The sequence below is a fragment of the Rousettus aegyptiacus genome, unplaced genomic scaffold (genome assembly GCF_014176215.1).
Source record: "Rousettus aegyptiacus isolate mRouAeg1 unplaced genomic scaffold, mRouAeg1.p scaffold_m13_p_7, whole genome shotgun sequence".
In the NCBI taxonomy this organism is placed as follows: Eukaryota; Metazoa; Chordata; class Mammalia; order Chiroptera; family Pteropodidae; genus Rousettus; species Rousettus aegyptiacus.
In genome coordinates this window covers 67459170-67475780 of record NW_023416310.1, presented here as the reverse complement: position 1 = coordinate 67475780, position 16611 = coordinate 67459170, and the positions used below count along the sequence as shown (strand labels likewise).

Genomic DNA, 16611 nt, shown 5'->3' with positions numbered 1-16611 from the left:
AGGATGGTAGTGTGGCTGCATTTCTACCCAGGCGTGCTTTTGCACAGCTCCTCTTCATTTCACTTATGGATTGTGTGTATGAGGGAGATTGATCCAATGGGTTGCCTTTCTGGCTGCTTCAGGTGAGCAGCAGAAAGAAGCATCTAATGAAGTCGGGCCACATGGACCGAGAGTAGTGAGGTCATCGCGTTAAATTACTCTGAATAAGCTGACCCTGGTCCCAGTAAGGTCTGGGTTTCGCCCCAAAACTGTTGCTCTAACCATGGAGCTAATTTTCAGTGATGCAGGGGACAGGTTTTGGTGTGAGCCAGCTCTGTATTACAAGTGGGGGTTGGGGCTCTTTCCACAGGAAGGTGATGAAGATGTGTACGGGGAGGTTCGAGAAGAGGCCTCTGATGATGACATGGAAGGGGATGAGGCAGTGGTGCGCTGCACCCTCTCGGCTAATGTGAGTGCAGTCTGTTCTTGCTCACTGCTTCTGGGCTAGGGGCTTTGTGGGTAGCACTTCTCTCCTGTGTGAGGTCCTGTTATGTCACCAACGGAATTCCCTTTTCGTAGAGTGAGCACGAAGAACTTTTAGTGTCTTGGTTTCCTTTGATTTCAGTCAGTCACCCTCCTTCCCAAAGGCATGCACTGCTGAAATCTTAGTTTTGGTATGCTTCTGAATTCAGTATAGCCAAGTTTTCTGTCCTCTGGGAAGTTCTCAAAAGAAAGTGGGCTACGGGTGGATTTTTGAGCGCTATTGTGGGTTGGTGAGATGTGATTGGGGCAGAGTTGGCGAGATCAGTGCTGGGTCACTTTGCAGCTCGTTGCTTCTGGGGAACTGATGAGTTCCAAGAAGAAAGATTTGCACCCTCGGGACATTGATGCATTCTGGCTGCAGCGGCAGCTCAGTCGCTTCTATGATGATGCCATCGTGTCGCAGAAGAAGGCAGACGAAGTGTTGGAGATCTTGAAGGTATGTCCAAGGTCATAGTTTTGCATCCAGTGTATAGGACAGTGCATGAAGTAGACAGTTGCGCTCTTAATCCTGATGTCACCTTCTCTGCAGACAGCGAGCGATGACCGCGAGTGTGAGAACCAGTTGGTGCTGCTGCTCGGCTTCAACACTTTTGATTTTATTAAAGTGCTACGGCAGCACAGGATGATGAGTGAGTGCACGGTGGCCCCTTCTATAGCATGTGTGCGTGTGTGCATGCATGCGTGTAGTGGAAGCTGTGTTGCCCTTGTAGCTCCAGTTTGTGTTTCATTCATTTTTCTTTGCATCTCAAAGTTGAAGGTTGGTTTTGTCTCACCCCCTCCTCTCACCTTTGCTCTCTTTTTGCCCTTGGCAGTTTTGTACTGTACCTTGCTGGCTAGTGCTCAGAGTGAAGCTGAAAAGGAAAGGATCATGGGAAAGATGGAGGCCGACCCAGAGCTCTCAAAGTTCCTCTACCAACTCCATGAGACGGAGAAAGAGGATCTGATCCGGGTGAGGCAAGCTGGTTTATCTGTCTGATTCCTGAGCTGAGTGTTTGCTTTGGAAAGAGACTTTAGATAGAAGATTGTAGCATACAGCTAAATGTATTATATTAAGAGGAAATTGTAAAAGTATTTCTTTAAATTCTTTAAGGTTTGTCAGGGGCACAGCTTAGAATCAACACATTCATGTTGGTGTGGTCAGGAGACCACTGACCAGCTGTCTCCCCAGCACCATGGGCCTGTTTCTGTTTGTGTACTCAGTAAATCATGGCATCTCCTGAAAACAGGAAAAAACGTGTGTTTGCTGAACTCTGAACTCCCATTTCTACCCCTTGGGGAGAGCCATTGGTGCTGAATGGTTGAACGTCTGCTTCTGAAATCCACTCACTGTGCATTGTCCCTTTAAAGCCGTTTCCGGCTCTTGTCATCTGGTGGTCTCCATCGCATGTGTGGATGTAAAGGACTTTTTCTGTTTCAGGACTTGCTGGTCAGCACCTGCGCATCCAGCTCAGCAAAGAGCCTAGGATGACTCGCTGCTACCCTTTTTGCCTTTTCCCTCTCAGGAGGAGCGGTCCCGGAGGGAGCGAGTGCGGCAGTCCCGAATGGACACTGACCTGGAAACCATGGACCTAGACCAGGGTGGGGAGGTCAGTATTGGGGCCGCCTCCATCACTGTGAGGGCTGGAAGCTCATTTGCTCAGCTGGTCACTTCCTTTGTGTTTGTTTTTCCTGGTCCCAGGCACTGGCCCCACGGCAGGTTCTCGACTTGGAGGACCTGGTCTTTACCCAGGGGAGTCACTTCATGGCTAATAAACGCTGTCAGCTTCCGGATGGATCCTTCCGTCGCCAGCGCAAGGGCTACGAAGAGGTGCATGTGCCTGCTCTGAAGCCCAAGCCCTTTGGCTCAGAGGAGGTGAGAGCATTGCTCCTCAGTTTTCACCTCGGCTCCCCTCCTTTCCAGCTTGGATTTCAACCCACTGACCACGATGTGGCCTTGTCTCAGATTATTCTGGAAGTGTAAGCTGCTTCAGAGCATTTTTGTTTTCATCTTGAGCCCAAGGGACAATACTGATCCTTCTGGTCTGGCCTGGTCTGGCCTACAGTGGAGAGTGATGCATAGAAGTGCCAGGAAATGCAGTCCTGGCGATCCCTCAAGGTCAGTCTGCTCAGGGTGCCGCCCATGCTATACAAATGCCTCTCCCTTCCAGCAACTGCTTCCAGTGGAGAAGCTGCCCAAGTATGCCCAGGCTGGCTTCGAGGGCTTCAAAACACTGAACCGGATCCAGAGCAAGCTGTACCGGGCCGCCCTGGAGACAGACGAGAACCTGCTGCTGTGTGCCCCCACCGTAAGCGCTGCCCAGGCTTCTGCTTTCCTGGGATGTACTATCTGTTTTTGGTGGCAGGCTGGTTCATCTCCACCCGTGTCCCCCAATTTTCCATTCTTTGATGGAAGACATGCTAAATGGTCAGAAAAAATTCCCAAGACATGCTCTATTCTCTGTCTCTGTGATAAGCTCAAGGGAATTAGGACATTGAGCACACCCAGGTGCATAGGACTCATCTTTGACCTCTGTCTCAGGGCGCTGGCAAGACCAATGTGGCCTTGATGTGCATGCTCCGAGAGATAGGGAAGCACATCAATATGGACGGTACGATCAATGTGGACGACTTCAAGATCATCTACATTGCTCCCATGCGGTCTTTGGTACAGGAGATGGTGGGCAGCTTTGGAAAGGTAAGGGGTAGAATGCTCAGAAGATGTTGGCCACAGCTGTCCCAGTATTGGGAGCACGCCTGGTGCTTCACTGCTTTTGTATGAGAGCATCTCTGCAGTGTCTGAGGAGGTGTTTTTTTCACTTCAAAGACAGAACTTGACCCTGGGCAGGGTGTTTCTGTAGCAAGAATGTCCCAGACCTGTCTTGGCTTTGCAAGGGTTTACCAAAGTCTTTCTTCCTTTTTTTCTTAAATTAATTTTTATGGTGACATTTTTTAACGAAATCCAGTAAGTTTCAGCTATACATTTTAACAGTAAGGCACATATATATATTTACATTGTATATTCACCTCCCATAGTTAGATTTCTTTCTGTCACCACATATTTAACCCCTTTTACCTCCTTCTTCTCTACCCTCTGGTAACCACTAGTCTGTTGTCCATGTGTCTCTTTGTTTGTTTGTCGTGTTTGTTTGTTGCTTTTAGGTTTATATCCCACATATAAGTGATATCATGTGATTTTCAACTTTTTCTGTCCGGCTTATTCTGCTTAGCATGATTATCTCGAGGTCCATCCATGTTGTCGCAAGTGGCAGTATTTCATCTTTTCTTATGGCTGAATAATATTCCATTGTATATATGTACCACAGCTGCTTTATCCAGTCATCTGTTGTAGCTTCCATGTCCTGGCTACCATGAATAATGCTGTTGTGAACATCAGTGTATAAATATCTTTTCAGATTTGAGTTTTCAAGTCTTTGGGGTAAATGCCCAGTAGAGGGATTGCTGGATCATATGGTAGATCAATTCTTAGTTTTTTGAGGAACCTCCAAACTGTTTTCCATAGTAGCTGTACCAATTTGCAGTCTCACCAGCAGTGTATGAGGGTTCCTTTTTCTTCACATCCTTTCCAACATTTGTTATTACTTATCCTGTTGATAACAGCTATTCTAACAGGTGTGAGATGGTATCTCATTGTGTTTTTGATGTGCATTTCCCTAATAGCTAGTGATGTTGAGCATCTTTTCACATGCTTATTGGCCATTTGTATGTCTTCATGGGATAAGTGTCTCTTTGGGTCCTCTGCCCATTTTTTTGATTGGAGCAGTTTTTTTTGTTGTTGTTCATGAGTTGTATGAGCTCTTTGTATATTTTGGATATTAGGCCCTTATTGGAGGTGTTGCTTACAAATATATTTTCCTCTTTGGATGGTTGTCTCTTTACCTTGTTGACGATTTCTTTGCTGTTCAGAAGCTTTTTAGTTTGATGTAGTCCCATTCATTTATTTTGCTTTTAGTTCCCGTGCCTTTGAGTCAAATTCATAAAATCCTCTTTAAGTCCAAAGTCCTTGAGTTTTGTTCCTGTGTTTTTTTCTATGCATTTTATTGTTTCAGGTCTTATATTCAGGTCCTTAATCCATTTTGAGTTATTTTGGTGTGTGGTGGTAGACAACAGTCTAGTTTCATTCTTTTGTAGATGGCTTTTCAGTTTTCCCAGCACCTTGTATTGAAGAGGCTTTCCTTTCTTCACTGTATGTTTTTGGCTTTTTTGTCAAAAATTATTTCCCTTCATAAACGTAAGTCTACTTCTGGACTCTCAATTCTATTCCACTGGTCCGTGTGTCTGTTTTTCTGCCTATGCCATGCTGTTTTGATTATTGTCACTTTGTAATATAATTTGAAGTTGGGCAGAGTGGTGCCTCCAGCCTTGTTATTTTTTTCTCAAGATGGCTGGCATTTTGGGGTGGGCCTTTTGTGCTTCCATACAAACCTAATGATTTATTGTTCTATAAAAAATGCCGATGGGATTTTGATGGGGATTGCATTAAATCTGTATAATGCTTTAGGTAATAAGGTCATTTTAACTATCTTGATTTTTCCAATCCAAGAACATGGAATATCTTTCCATTTCTTTGTATCTTCTTTGATTTCTTTTAAGAGTCTTACAGTTTTCATTATATAGGTCCTTCACATGTTTTGGTAGATTTATTTCTAAGTACTTTATTCTTTTTGTTGCAATTGGAAAAGGAATTATTTTTTCCACTTCTTTTTCTGACACTTTGTTATTAGAGTATAGGAAGGAACACTATGGCTTTTTGAAAATTGATTTTGTATTCAGAAACTTTGCTGTATTTACTTGTTTATTGTTTCTAGTAGTGTTCTTTAGGGTTTTCTATATAAAGAATCATGTTATCCGCAAATAGTGACAGTTTGACTTCTTCATTTCCTATTGGGATGTCTTTTATATCTTTCTCTTCCCTGATAGCACTCGCTAAGACCTCCAATGCTATATTGAATAACAGTGGCAATAGTGGACAGCCTTGCCTTGTTCCTGATCTTAGAGGAAAAGTTTTTAGTTTTTCACGATTAAGTATAATGTTGGCTGAGGGTTTGTCATTTATGGCCTTTATTATGTTAAGGTATTTTCCTTCTATGCTGATTTTGTTAAGTATTTTGATCATAAATGGATGCTGTGTCTTGTTGAAGGCTTTTTCTGCATCTGTTGATATGACCATATTTGTTTATGTGGTGTATGACATTAAATCAATTTGCGTATGTTGAACCATCCCTGTGCCCCTGGGGTGAAGCCCACTTGATCGTGGTGTATAAGCTTTTTAATATATTGCTATATTTGGTTCACTAGTATCTTATTTAGGATTTTTGCATCTATGTTCATGAGAGATATTGGTCTGCAGTTTTCTTTTTTTGTTGTTGTCTTAACCAGTTTTTGGTAGTAGGGTAATATTGGCCTCATAAAATGAGTTAGGAAATATTATCTCCTCTTCAAGTTTTTGGAAGTGTTTGAGAACAGGTATTAAATCTTTATTTTTATAATTTTTTTAAATGCCTACAGCACCTGATATTCCAAGGTTAAATCTTTGAATGTTTGGTAGAATTGACTGGTGAAACCATCTGGTCATGGACTTTTACTATTTGGTAGGTTTTTGATAATTGTTTCAATTTTCATACTGCTGATCAGACTATTTAGATTTTCCAGTTCTTCTTGATTCAGTCTAGGAAGGTTGTATCTAAGTGCTGGTCCATTTCTTCTAGGTCATTAAATTTAGTGTTATATACTTTTTCATAGTATTTTTGTATGATCCTTTGTATTTCTGTGGTGTTTGTTGTAATTTCTCCTCTTTCATTCCTGATTTTGTTTATTTGTGTCCTTTTTTCTTTAGTGAGTCTAGTCTAGCCAGGGGTTTATGAATTTTATTAACCTCAAAGAACCAGCTCTTTGTTGCATTTATTTTTTCTAGTGCGTGTGTATGTTTTTTTAAATTTCATTTTTTTCTGCTCTAATTTGGATTATTTCCTTCTGCTGATTTTAGGCTTCATTTATTCTTCCTTTTCTAGTTTTTTAAGGTGAAATGTTATTGTGTATTTGGGATTGTTCTTATTTTTGGAGATAGGCCTGTAATGTAATGATATGAACTTTTATGACCGCTTTTGCTGTGTTCCAAAGGTTTTGATATGTTGTACTGTCATTATTATTCATTTCTATATATTTCTTTGACCCAGTTATTCTTCAGTACCATGTTGTTTAATCTACATGTATTTGTGGTTCTTCCAGTTTTTATTTTTACAATTGATCTTTAGCTTCAAAGCATTATGATCTGAGCATATGTTTGGTACAATTTCAACCCTCTTATATTGAGGCTATCTCTGTGTCCTTGTATGTGGTCAGTCCTTGAGAGTATTCCATATGCACTAGAGAAGAATGTATAAGCAGCTGTTTTGGGATGAAAGGCTCTGTAAATGTCAATTATGTCCGTTTGGTCTAATGTGTCATTTAAGGATGTTATTTTCTTATTGATTTTCAGTTTGGATCATCTGTCCATATCTGATAATCGGGTATTTAGGTCCCCTACTATGATAGTGTTTTGGTCTGTTTCTTTCTTTAGTTCTTTTAGTAATTGTTTTATATATTCTGAGGCTCCCTCATTGGGAACATAGATATTAATAAGTGTTATGTCTTCTTGGTACATGATTCACTTTTTCATTATGAAGTGTCCCTCAGTACCTTTCTTTATCTTTTTTTAATTTTGAAGTCTATTTCGTCTGATGTTAGTACCGGTACTCCCGCTTTTCTCTGAATGCCATTTGCTGGAAATATCATTTTCCACCCTTTCACTTTGAGTCTGTATTTGTCTTTGGACCTGAGATGTATCTTTGGAGGCAGCATGTGGTTGGGTTTTGTTTTTTGATCCATTCTGCAACTCCGTGCCCTTTTATTGGTGAGTTCAGTCCATTTACATTTAGGGCAATTATTGAAAATGAGGTCTTATAGCCATTTTATCTTTGTAGCTCGGTGTTTCCATTGCTTCCTTGTCCTTTGTTTCTGTTTTCTTTATTTTAGTTGGCTTTGATGGCTTTTCCCTGTGGTTCTTCTTGTTTTGTGTTATATACTTCAGTTCTGAATCTTTGGTGTCTGGTTACCATTACAGTCTTCTATCTTTCTTCATGTGCCTTATCTCTATTCCCCTTTGTAAATTTGGATCTTTGAATCCTCCCCTTTTTAGTCATTGTTATTTCAATTTGTCCCTATGTATGCCGAATGTTCATTACTATCTTGCTATAGCAATTCTCTTATTATTACTTAAGCCTAGAATACCCTGTTCTTAGTAAGAGTTTCACTCTTCTGCTTCTATTTGTCTGGTAATCAGTTTACTCCTAATTATGTTTTTTTGTTTTGTTATTTTGTTACAAGTGAGCTGACCCCTTTCAGTATTTTTTGTAGAGTAGAACTTGCAGTGGAGAATTCTCTCAATTTTGTATGTCGGAAAATGTATTAATTTCTGCTTCATATCTAATGGAGACCCTAGCTGGATACATTCCTCGCCTTCAATAATGCCCATTTATACTTGTTTCCTCTCCTGATGGTATCAGCTAGTTCTTGTATTTCTCTTTCACTGTTTTTTATTCTTTGGTTTCTGTCTTCTTCCTTAGATTTATTTCTAGATTTCTTTCTTCAATATCACTGATCCTTTCCTCCATTTGGTTGACTTTATTTCCCAAGCTTGCGATTTCATTTTTCAACTCTTGAAGTGTGTTTTTTATCTCCAGAAGATCTATTCCATTCTTCTTGAGGATTTCAGTCTCCTTGCTCTGCTCATCTAGTTGTTTTTTCAGTTCCTGAAATTGTTGATAAGACTCGTTTTGGAACTCACTGAGTTTTTTCAGAAGTACCATCCGGAATTCTCTGTCATTTAAGTCACATATTTCTATGTCTGTAAGATTATTTTCTGGTGATTTTTCTCTTTCTTTCTCAGCTTTCTTGTAGCCTTGGTAGCTCATGATGTTTAATGGACTATTTCTCCGCCTGGGCATTAATGGAAGTGTATTTTGCCCCCCCCCTTCAAAAAGAAGGTTTATTATATAAAGGTCTCTCTAGTTTATTGCAAAGAAAGTGTTTTTCTTTTGGTTTCCAGTAGGTGGCGTCTAATCCTCTTGGATCCCTGTTATATAAATTCTTAATAATGTTTTTTTTTTATCTTATAAATATTCAGTCACAGTCACTACCATCAGTCTCAGTCCCTGTCAGTGTTAGTGACAGTTTTGGTAAAGTTTGCTCAAATTCCTCTGGGGCTCTGTGTTTGATATCGGAGGATATGTGGGGAGAGGCCCTCTGGGTTGGAGTATGGGGGCTGCAGCTCAACTTTGTGTTTTGCATCCACAGCTAGTAATAATCAACTGTTGTTTCTCTGCCATCCTCGCTTTTCTGCTTTCTGCCCCGATGCCTGGGCACTGCCATCGGCCATGTGGAGCTCACAGCTCTCCCAGGCAGGGCTGTTCAGGGAACCTGCTGCACCTTTTCCCCTCTCCCTCTTTCTGCAGGGAGCTTGGATTGCAAAAGTCAGCTTCTTTGTTTCTCCTAGTCCACGGCTCAATATCCAGGATTCTGACCTGTGGTAGCTCTCATGTGCAGATCCCACGTTCAGACGTACTGTGCAGTTTGGGTGTTTTTTGTTGAATTTTAGACGTTCAACTTATTGTTGTTTCAGGGGGAGAGATCTGGGGATGTCTCTCACTCCACTATATTTCTGACTGGTTTACCGTCTTTGTGTCATCCTGTCCATAGCCGTTTTCTCCAGTTTTCATCTGTGTTGTTGGCATATTTATGAAGCCCTTGCATGGCTGGATTGACAGTAGACCAGCATGTTGGTCCAGGTCCTGGGGTCTGCACAGGTCCATTTCCCCCTTGCTGCCCAAAATTCCCAGAGAGCATTTGTCTGCTTCCCCTGCCCAAGTGTGAACTCGAGTTTGTTCACTTGATAATCTAATTCACATGGTATCCCTTCATGGGTTCATGCCTGCTTTCAGTACCTGTGCTCAGACTTGCAGATAAAAACTATGGTGCCAAGGCCCCCACCAGCACTTGCCTGACATGCTTTCCCTCCTTCCAGCGCCTGGCTACCTACGGCATCACTGTTGCCGAGCTGACAGGTGACCACCAGCTATGCAAGGAGGAGATCAGTGCTACTCAGATCATCGTCTGTACCCCCGAGAAGTGGGACATCATCACCCGCAAGGGCGGCGAGCGCACATACACCCAGCTCGTGCGGCTCATCATCCTGGTAAGCAGGGCTCTTACAGGTGGGGACCTACCCACCCCGTAGCTACTGAAATGCAGTTTGCATCTTAATGAGATTCCCTGCCTCTAAGCCTGCCTTAGGCCCTATGAACTCATCATTCCAGAGATGTCCTTTGTTTTTTGTGAGGATACCTGCCTAGAGGTAAAGCCTGGGTTGTTGTAAGTGTGGTCTGATCCGAAGCATCATTTTCAGTAAAGTTTACTTGAGTGGAGTTATGATCTCATTTACTTGCAATGTCAAGTCCTCTTGCCATAAAGCATTGCATTTCCCTGGGCCATAGCAAAGCAGCGGGGGCAGAGCCTATTATTTCTTGGATGCTGCATGGTGAGTTTTATCTCCTCTTCCGGTTTCTCTGCTTGGGACCCCTTGTCTGGTCTTTGCTTGGCACATTAGGCCTATGCCTACACAACACAAGCACTTTAGGTGAGGGGCTGCATCTCTCCAGTCCTAGAGGCCATCTGTTGCCCTCCCACTCCTTAGGATGAGATCCATCTCCTTCACGATGACAGAGGTCCTGTCTTAGAGGCGTTGGTGGCCAGGGCTATCCGAAACATTGAGATGACCCAAGAGGATGTTAGGCTCATTGGGCTTAGCGCCACCCTCCCCAACTATGAGGACGTGGCTACCTTTCTGCGTGTTGACCCTGCCAAGGGCCTTTTCTACTTCGACAACAGGTAGGAGAAGAGATGGTCAAAGTTTGACTGGGTGATCTTGCTTTCTCCGTTTCAAAGGGGCTCTTTTGGCTTGGGTTTTTGAAAGGCCTTAAAGGTTTTGACATGGGATGCATCCAGAAAAGATCTCCCTCCTAGGCCAGGAAGAGGACCATTTGTTTCCTCAGTGTTTTGTGCTCAGGCCTCATTTATTTGTCTGACTGTTGAACTCCAGTTTCCGCCCAGTGCCTCTGGAACAGACCTACGTGGGTATCACAGAGAAAAAAGCCATCAAGCGTTTCCAGATCATGAATGAGATAGTCTATGAGAAGATCATGGAACATGCTGGAAAAAATCAGGTCTGTCTGTGGCTTATCATTTGTGAACTCTGTTCTTTTGAATTTTTGATTTGCTGAATATTAGGCAAGATTGACAAACAGGAGACATAAATCACTGATATCAGGAATGAAATGGAATATTATACAGAACCTGTAGCCATTGAAAGAATAGTAAAGGAATATTCTAAACAACGTTTTATACATAAATTTGAGAACCTAGAAGAAATAGGCCATTTCCTCAAAAACCAATTACCGAAACTCAGTTTAGATGAAATAGATTGTCTGAACAGTGCTGTAAACCATTAAAGAGGTTGTGTTTATCATTTAAAAACTCAAATCCCTAGACATAGATAATTAGCTTATCTACATTCTCAAGGGTCCTTCCATAAAAGATTTGGGTGGCTTATACCGAAAGGATAACAGTAGAAGTAAAGATGAAAGTTAGCTAGTGAATGAGGGTGTTTTCCTAGAAGTATGTTGTAATTTTTACATTGGAAACTGACTTTAGCCATGTTAACCAAGACAAAAACTGAGGAAGAGAAGTTACTTGTTTTTGTCTGAAAAAAAAGTATTGCATTTAGAAGAAGGCGCCAGTCTTTTCTTGGCACTAAATACTTGGAGGACTTTATTTTCTACAAAATTGTGGTCATTTCATACTGAGACTTAAGTCCTTTTCTAAAGGTCAGTGCCCCTTATTTCATAAGTATTTGAGCTGTTTATTTGTAGACACATTCTTTAGGTAACGTAGAATCTTATCAGGTACCTCAACAAAATTCTTAATTGAGATTCCTGAATTTGCATCCACATAGTATGTAAACTTGTGTTAAAGATGGGGTGCCAGGAGTTAGTTTAGCTTCCTATTCTGGACTCTGGCGCTACACCGGGTGGTACACTCCCCTCAGGTTTTGCCAGCTGTGGTTAGGGTTTTGAGCCAGTTTGCACTCCTGCTGTGGTTTCCTCTTCAAGACCGTGGCTTCTTAATGCTGGTGCCCTGCGTCGTGGAAGGAGCTGCAGGATCCATGTCTCTGACTGTGTCTCTTGACTGGTTTCTCCATAGGTACTGGTGTTTGTCCATTCCCGGAAGGAGACGGGGAAGACGGCCAGGGCCATCCGGGACATGTGCCTTGAGAAGGACACCCTGGGCCTGTTTCTCCGAGAGGGCTCTGCCTCCACTGAGGTCCTGCGGACGGAAGCCGAGCAGTGCAAGGTGAGGAGAGGAAGGCCAGTCTCATCCCCCGGGACTGTCCACACAGCCAGGACTGCATCATGATGCTGCTCTGTCATGCGGGTCAAGGTCGATCGTATGGATGTGGTAGGGGCAGGATCTCCTGTGAAAAGATTTACATTTTAAAAACTTTCAGGAAAGAAAGCCCCCGGCAGAGAGAATCTGTCTGTGTTATGTGGGCGAGTTCCTGCAGGGCCCGCCTCATCACGTTGGTCTTTATCCCTTGTACAGAACCTGGAGCTGAAGGACCTTCTGCCCTATGGTTTTGCCATTCACCATGCGGGCATGACCAGGGTGGACAGGACACTTGTGGAGGATCTCTTTGCTGACAGGCACATTCAGGTAAGGAGTTGTGAAGAGTAGACTTCACAAGGTCTGCATGTCTGTTTTTGGCTGTGTGTCTGTCTTGGCTCCTGGTCGTCTCTGGCTCAGGTGATCTGGGTCAGGGATGCCTCTCCCTGCTTTTCACATCATGCCTGGGGGAAGGTGAGTGGATTTAGGAAAGTGTCTGAGAAGCATAGCAAGGCAAGCACATTGGTGACTCCAGGTCTTGCCAGACCTGGTCAAGGCCAGGGTTTTAATTGTCTGATAACCGTAGGTGGCTTCATGCAGGTCTGCAGTTCCACCCCTCAGGTGTCTAGAACCTCGAGAGGTCAATCTTTGGATAGGTCAGGAACCCGAGGACTCCTTTCCTTTCTACTTTGGTGTTCTGCCGACAAGGATGGCACCTCCTCAGGCCTGCTAGAAACTCTGGGGTTGGTCCCTTGGAGAAGTTGGGGATATGGACCTTCTGGTCCTAATGTCTATTTTCCTTATTACCTTGCTTTGCTTCTTTAGGTTTTAGTCTCCACAGCAACTCTGGCTTGGGGCGTGAACCTCCCTGCACACACAGTTATCATCAAAGGCACCCAAGTGTACAGTCCAGAGAAGGGGCGCTGGACAGAACTGGGGGCTCTGGACATTCTGCAGGTACTGTGCCTTTCATGTGTTTTCAGAAGGAAGGGTGTCCTGTGTACAGAATGCAAGGCTGCCGAGAAGATGGCAGAGGGAAGGCAGGGCCTGCCTGGGAGAAGCCTAAAACCCGCCTGGCAGCGCTGTGGTCACAGCCCTCCTGCTTTGCTGTCTTTGCCCCAGATGCTGGGACGTGCTGGAAGACCCCAGTATGACACCAAGGGCGAAGGCATACTCATCACGTCTCACGGGGAGCTCCAGTACTACCTGTCCCTCCTCAACCAGCAGCTTCCTATTGAAAGCCAGATGGTGTCAAAGCTGCCCGACATGCTCAATGCGGAAGTGGTACTGGGCAATGTCCAAAACGCGAAGGTAGGCAGGTGCCACTTTGGCACCTCCAGCTGCTTCAGAGACACGGCCCGGGTACCGGGAGTGGGGTGGCCTTGTGCTGCGGGCCACTGGCCCTGTGGCCATTCCACCAGTGCGAGTGGTCTCAAGTGGCTTGAGCCTGCAACTGGCAGCTCCCCTTACCAAGATCTTCGGAAGGATTGTGTTCTTTTCTCAGTGAGATGTTAATAGACGTTCAGAAGACCTGTAATCCCTGTTCTTATGCTTGTGAATTAATTTCTAATGGTCCATGAGAGCTTCTCATCTGGACACCAGTTTCGCACACTGAGAGTCACATGCTGTCTATTGCAGGATGCAGTGAACTGGCTGGGCTATGCCTACTTGTACATACGCATGCTGCGGTCCCCAACCCTCTATGGCATCTCTCACGACGACCTCAAGGGAGACCCCTTGCTGGACCAGCGCCGACTGGACCTGGTTCACACTGCTGCCTTGATGCTGGATAAGAACAACTTGGTCAAGTATGATAAGAAGACGGGAAACTTCCAGGTGAGGGAGCCAAGGGCAGGAGGCAGAGGTTGCAGCAAGTCGTAGCCTCCTGAGACACTTTGAGGTCTTGGCACCCCTGAAACAGCACAGTGCTGCATGATGGTGCCTTCTCTCTGTGACCTGGGTTGGGGCAGCGGATGCAGCTGTCTTCTCTGTAAGGCAGTAGCTCACTATAGGTTGGATTATATCGTGCCACCTGTCTTCATGTGCTTGGGCTAGGGACTCGGATTGTGACGCATTTACCCAGTGGGTGCCTGCTGTCCACAGTGACAGGCTGCGGCCAGCTAATGCTTGGCATTGGCTTGGGTTTTCCTTCTTGATAGGTGACCGAACTGGGTCGTATAGCCAGCCACTACTACATCACCAATGACACAGTGCAGACCTACAATCAGCTGCTGAAGCCCACCCTGAGTGAGATCGAGCTTTTCAGGGTCTTCTCGCTGTCCTCGGAGTTCAAGAACATCACCGTGAGAGAGGTAGTTCACAGCAGGTTGGGACGGGCACTGGTATTCAACGCCAGGGCATTGCCCGGGTTCTCTCCTTGGTCCCTTGGCTTCTGTGACTGGTCTCCTTCCTGTGGCAGGAGGAGAAGCTGGAGCTGCAGAAGCTGCTGGAGCGGGTGCCCATCCCTGTGAAGGAGAGCATTGAGGAACCCAGTGCAAAGGTGAGCCAGTTATTTTGCTTGGGTGAAGGCCCAGTTCAGAATTTTCTAAAGGTGGACCTTGGACTGGATTCGTGCTTGGTAACCTGCTCATTCTCCCAGATCTCCTCACATAGTCTTCCATGTACAGTCATGGTTACTTAACGGCTATAGATTAAAAGCAGTAGAAGGTTTTATCTGGCATGGATGCCCGGGGCAGAAGTGTGGTTCATTTCCTTGGTTTGTTCAGTGACTGCCATCCTTCTTCCTGGCCTTGCTTTTTCCAGATCAATGTGCTTCTCCAAGCCTTCATCTCACAGCTGAAATTGGAGGGCTTTGCACTGATGGCTGACATGGTATATGTGACACAGGTGAGGGCAGACTTGTGCCACTGGGAGACAGGTTCTGAACAGTTCATTCGCTCTGCTGTGTGTCTTGGATCAAGTGGGTGGGGCACTAGTGAGGGAGAGGGAATGTTGAGCTTTGCCTTAATTTGGCTAGTTTTTGATGTGTGTGTGGTACAGCCATTGTTTTACTGCTTTTGAGTATGTGGGAAAGGTGGGGCATAAGAGAGTGCAGGGGCTCCTTAGGCAGAGACCGTAAGACAACATCTGCTTGCCCAGGTAGTAGCTCCCCACAGTGCTGCTGGCTTTATAAGTAAGTCCGGAATTGACAAAAGGCTTTATGTAGTATCTGTTTTTTTGTCTTTATGTCCAAGGGGAAGGCACTAGCACCCTTATTGTTGCAAGAGCTCATAATGCTAAACAAGGCAAAACTTTAAAGTCGCACAGCATAGTCTACGGCCGTGCTACCCTGAACACTCTGATCTCAGAAGCTAAGCAGAGTCCGGCCTGCTACAGCACCTAGGAAGACCAGGTGCTGTAGGCATAAAAAAATATGCAGCGAGCAGCCTGTTCTAACTGGTTTGTGTCCAGCAAGCACCTGCTGTATGGAGAGGGAAAAGAGGAATTACAGAGGGCCTTTTAGAGTTAACGAGGCTGATTGTGTCCTAGTGAGGTCTGGGACAGGAGTACTTAGCAGAATTGCCTCGTCTTTCTCCAGTCGGCAGGCCGGTTGATGCGGGCGATCTTTGAAATTGTCCTGAACCGGGGTTGGGCGCAGTTGACAGACAAGACCCTGAACCTCTGCAAGATGATTGACAAACGCATGTAAGGCCTGGGAATTGGCTCTGGCCACTATGATCCGGGTCCTCAGGCTGAGGGTGCTAGGGAAGATGGAGTGTGCACCTGACCTCTGGTCCAGATGCAGGAAAGGGCATACGTACCTCGGGAGGGTTGAAGGCCTCGAAGGGTGGGGCTGTGGAGTGGGTGCAGGGTAGGGGTGACAGCTGGCTCTCAGGTCCCATTGCTGGCACAGTGTCAAATGTTTGTCTTTAGCGGCTGTTTTTTGTGGTCACGGCTAACTTTTTGGAAGCCATGATGAGGGGACGTTGCTATAGGTCCTGTATAGGGACTGAGGGTTTTGTTCCCTTCCTGGGTAGGTGGCAGTCCATGTGTCCTTTGCGTCAGTTCCGGAAACTGCCTGAGGAGGTAGTAAAGAAGATTGAGAAAAAGAACTTCCCCTTTGAGCGTCTCTACGACCTGAACCACAATGAGATAGGTGTGTGGGGCGCTGTCATCCTTGCCCTTACCGCCCAGTCGTCTTTCTAAGACCTCGCACTTTCTACTTCCTGGGCTTTGTGCCCCAAGGTCCTGGCCACCTCTCACCACCCTCTGAAGTACTGGGCCAGCCTCAGCCTTGGCCTTCTACTCCTCTGGGCTCCACTGAGAGAGAAGGGAAGAGCTTTCCCCCTGGGGTAGAATCAGCTGGCTCCTCCAGTGGCCCAGTGTGCAGGTAGTGTGTAGGTGGCTGGCTACAGACCCATGCCATCCTGTTCTATCCTCCCAGGGGAGCTCATCCGCATGCCCAAGATGGGCAAGACCATCCACAAGTATGTCCACCTGTTCCCCAAGTTGGAGCTGTCCGTGCACCTGCAGCCCATCACGCGCTCCACCTTGAAGGTGGAGCTGACCATCACACCAGACTTCCAATGGGATGAAAAGGCATGGGTTTGCTTGGCGAAGACTGGCTTCGGTGTCATGCGGTGGAGAGTGGGTGGTTGGTGCTGTATGCCCCGTTGG

The 16611-nt window shown here is 45.2% G+C and overlaps 1 protein-coding gene across 1 annotated transcript in view; it reads left to right on the top strand.

Annotated features, from left to right (window-relative positions):
• SNRNP200 (small nuclear ribonucleoprotein U5 subunit 200) overlaps positions 1-16611 on the top strand; it is a 29419-nt gene that overhangs the window by 4035 nt on the left and 8773 nt on the right. The window contains exons 6-27 of the mRNA XM_016142925.2: positions 350-448; positions 806-958; positions 1052-1151; positions 1335-1471; positions 2025-2108; positions 2201-2374; positions 2670-2807; positions 3041-3196; positions 9581-9751; positions 10250-10443; positions 10655-10778; positions 11815-11964; positions 12214-12324; positions 12820-12951; positions 13117-13305; positions 13633-13830; positions 14154-14306; positions 14414-14494; positions 14758-14841; positions 15533-15639; positions 15972-16090; positions 16379-16533. Of these exons, the coding sequence (XP_015998411.1) occupies positions 350-448; positions 806-958; positions 1052-1151; positions 1335-1471; positions 2025-2108; positions 2201-2374; positions 2670-2807; positions 3041-3196; positions 9581-9751; positions 10250-10443; positions 10655-10778; positions 11815-11964; positions 12214-12324; positions 12820-12951; positions 13117-13305; positions 13633-13830; positions 14154-14306; positions 14414-14494; positions 14758-14841; positions 15533-15639; positions 15972-16090; positions 16379-16533 (3009 nt within the window). The remainder of the gene's footprint in view (positions 1-349; positions 449-805; positions 959-1051; positions 1152-1334; positions 1472-2024; positions 2109-2200; positions 2375-2669; positions 2808-3040; positions 3197-9580; positions 9752-10249; positions 10444-10654; positions 10779-11814; positions 11965-12213; positions 12325-12819; positions 12952-13116; positions 13306-13632; positions 13831-14153; positions 14307-14413; positions 14495-14757; positions 14842-15532; positions 15640-15971; positions 16091-16378; positions 16534-16611) is intronic.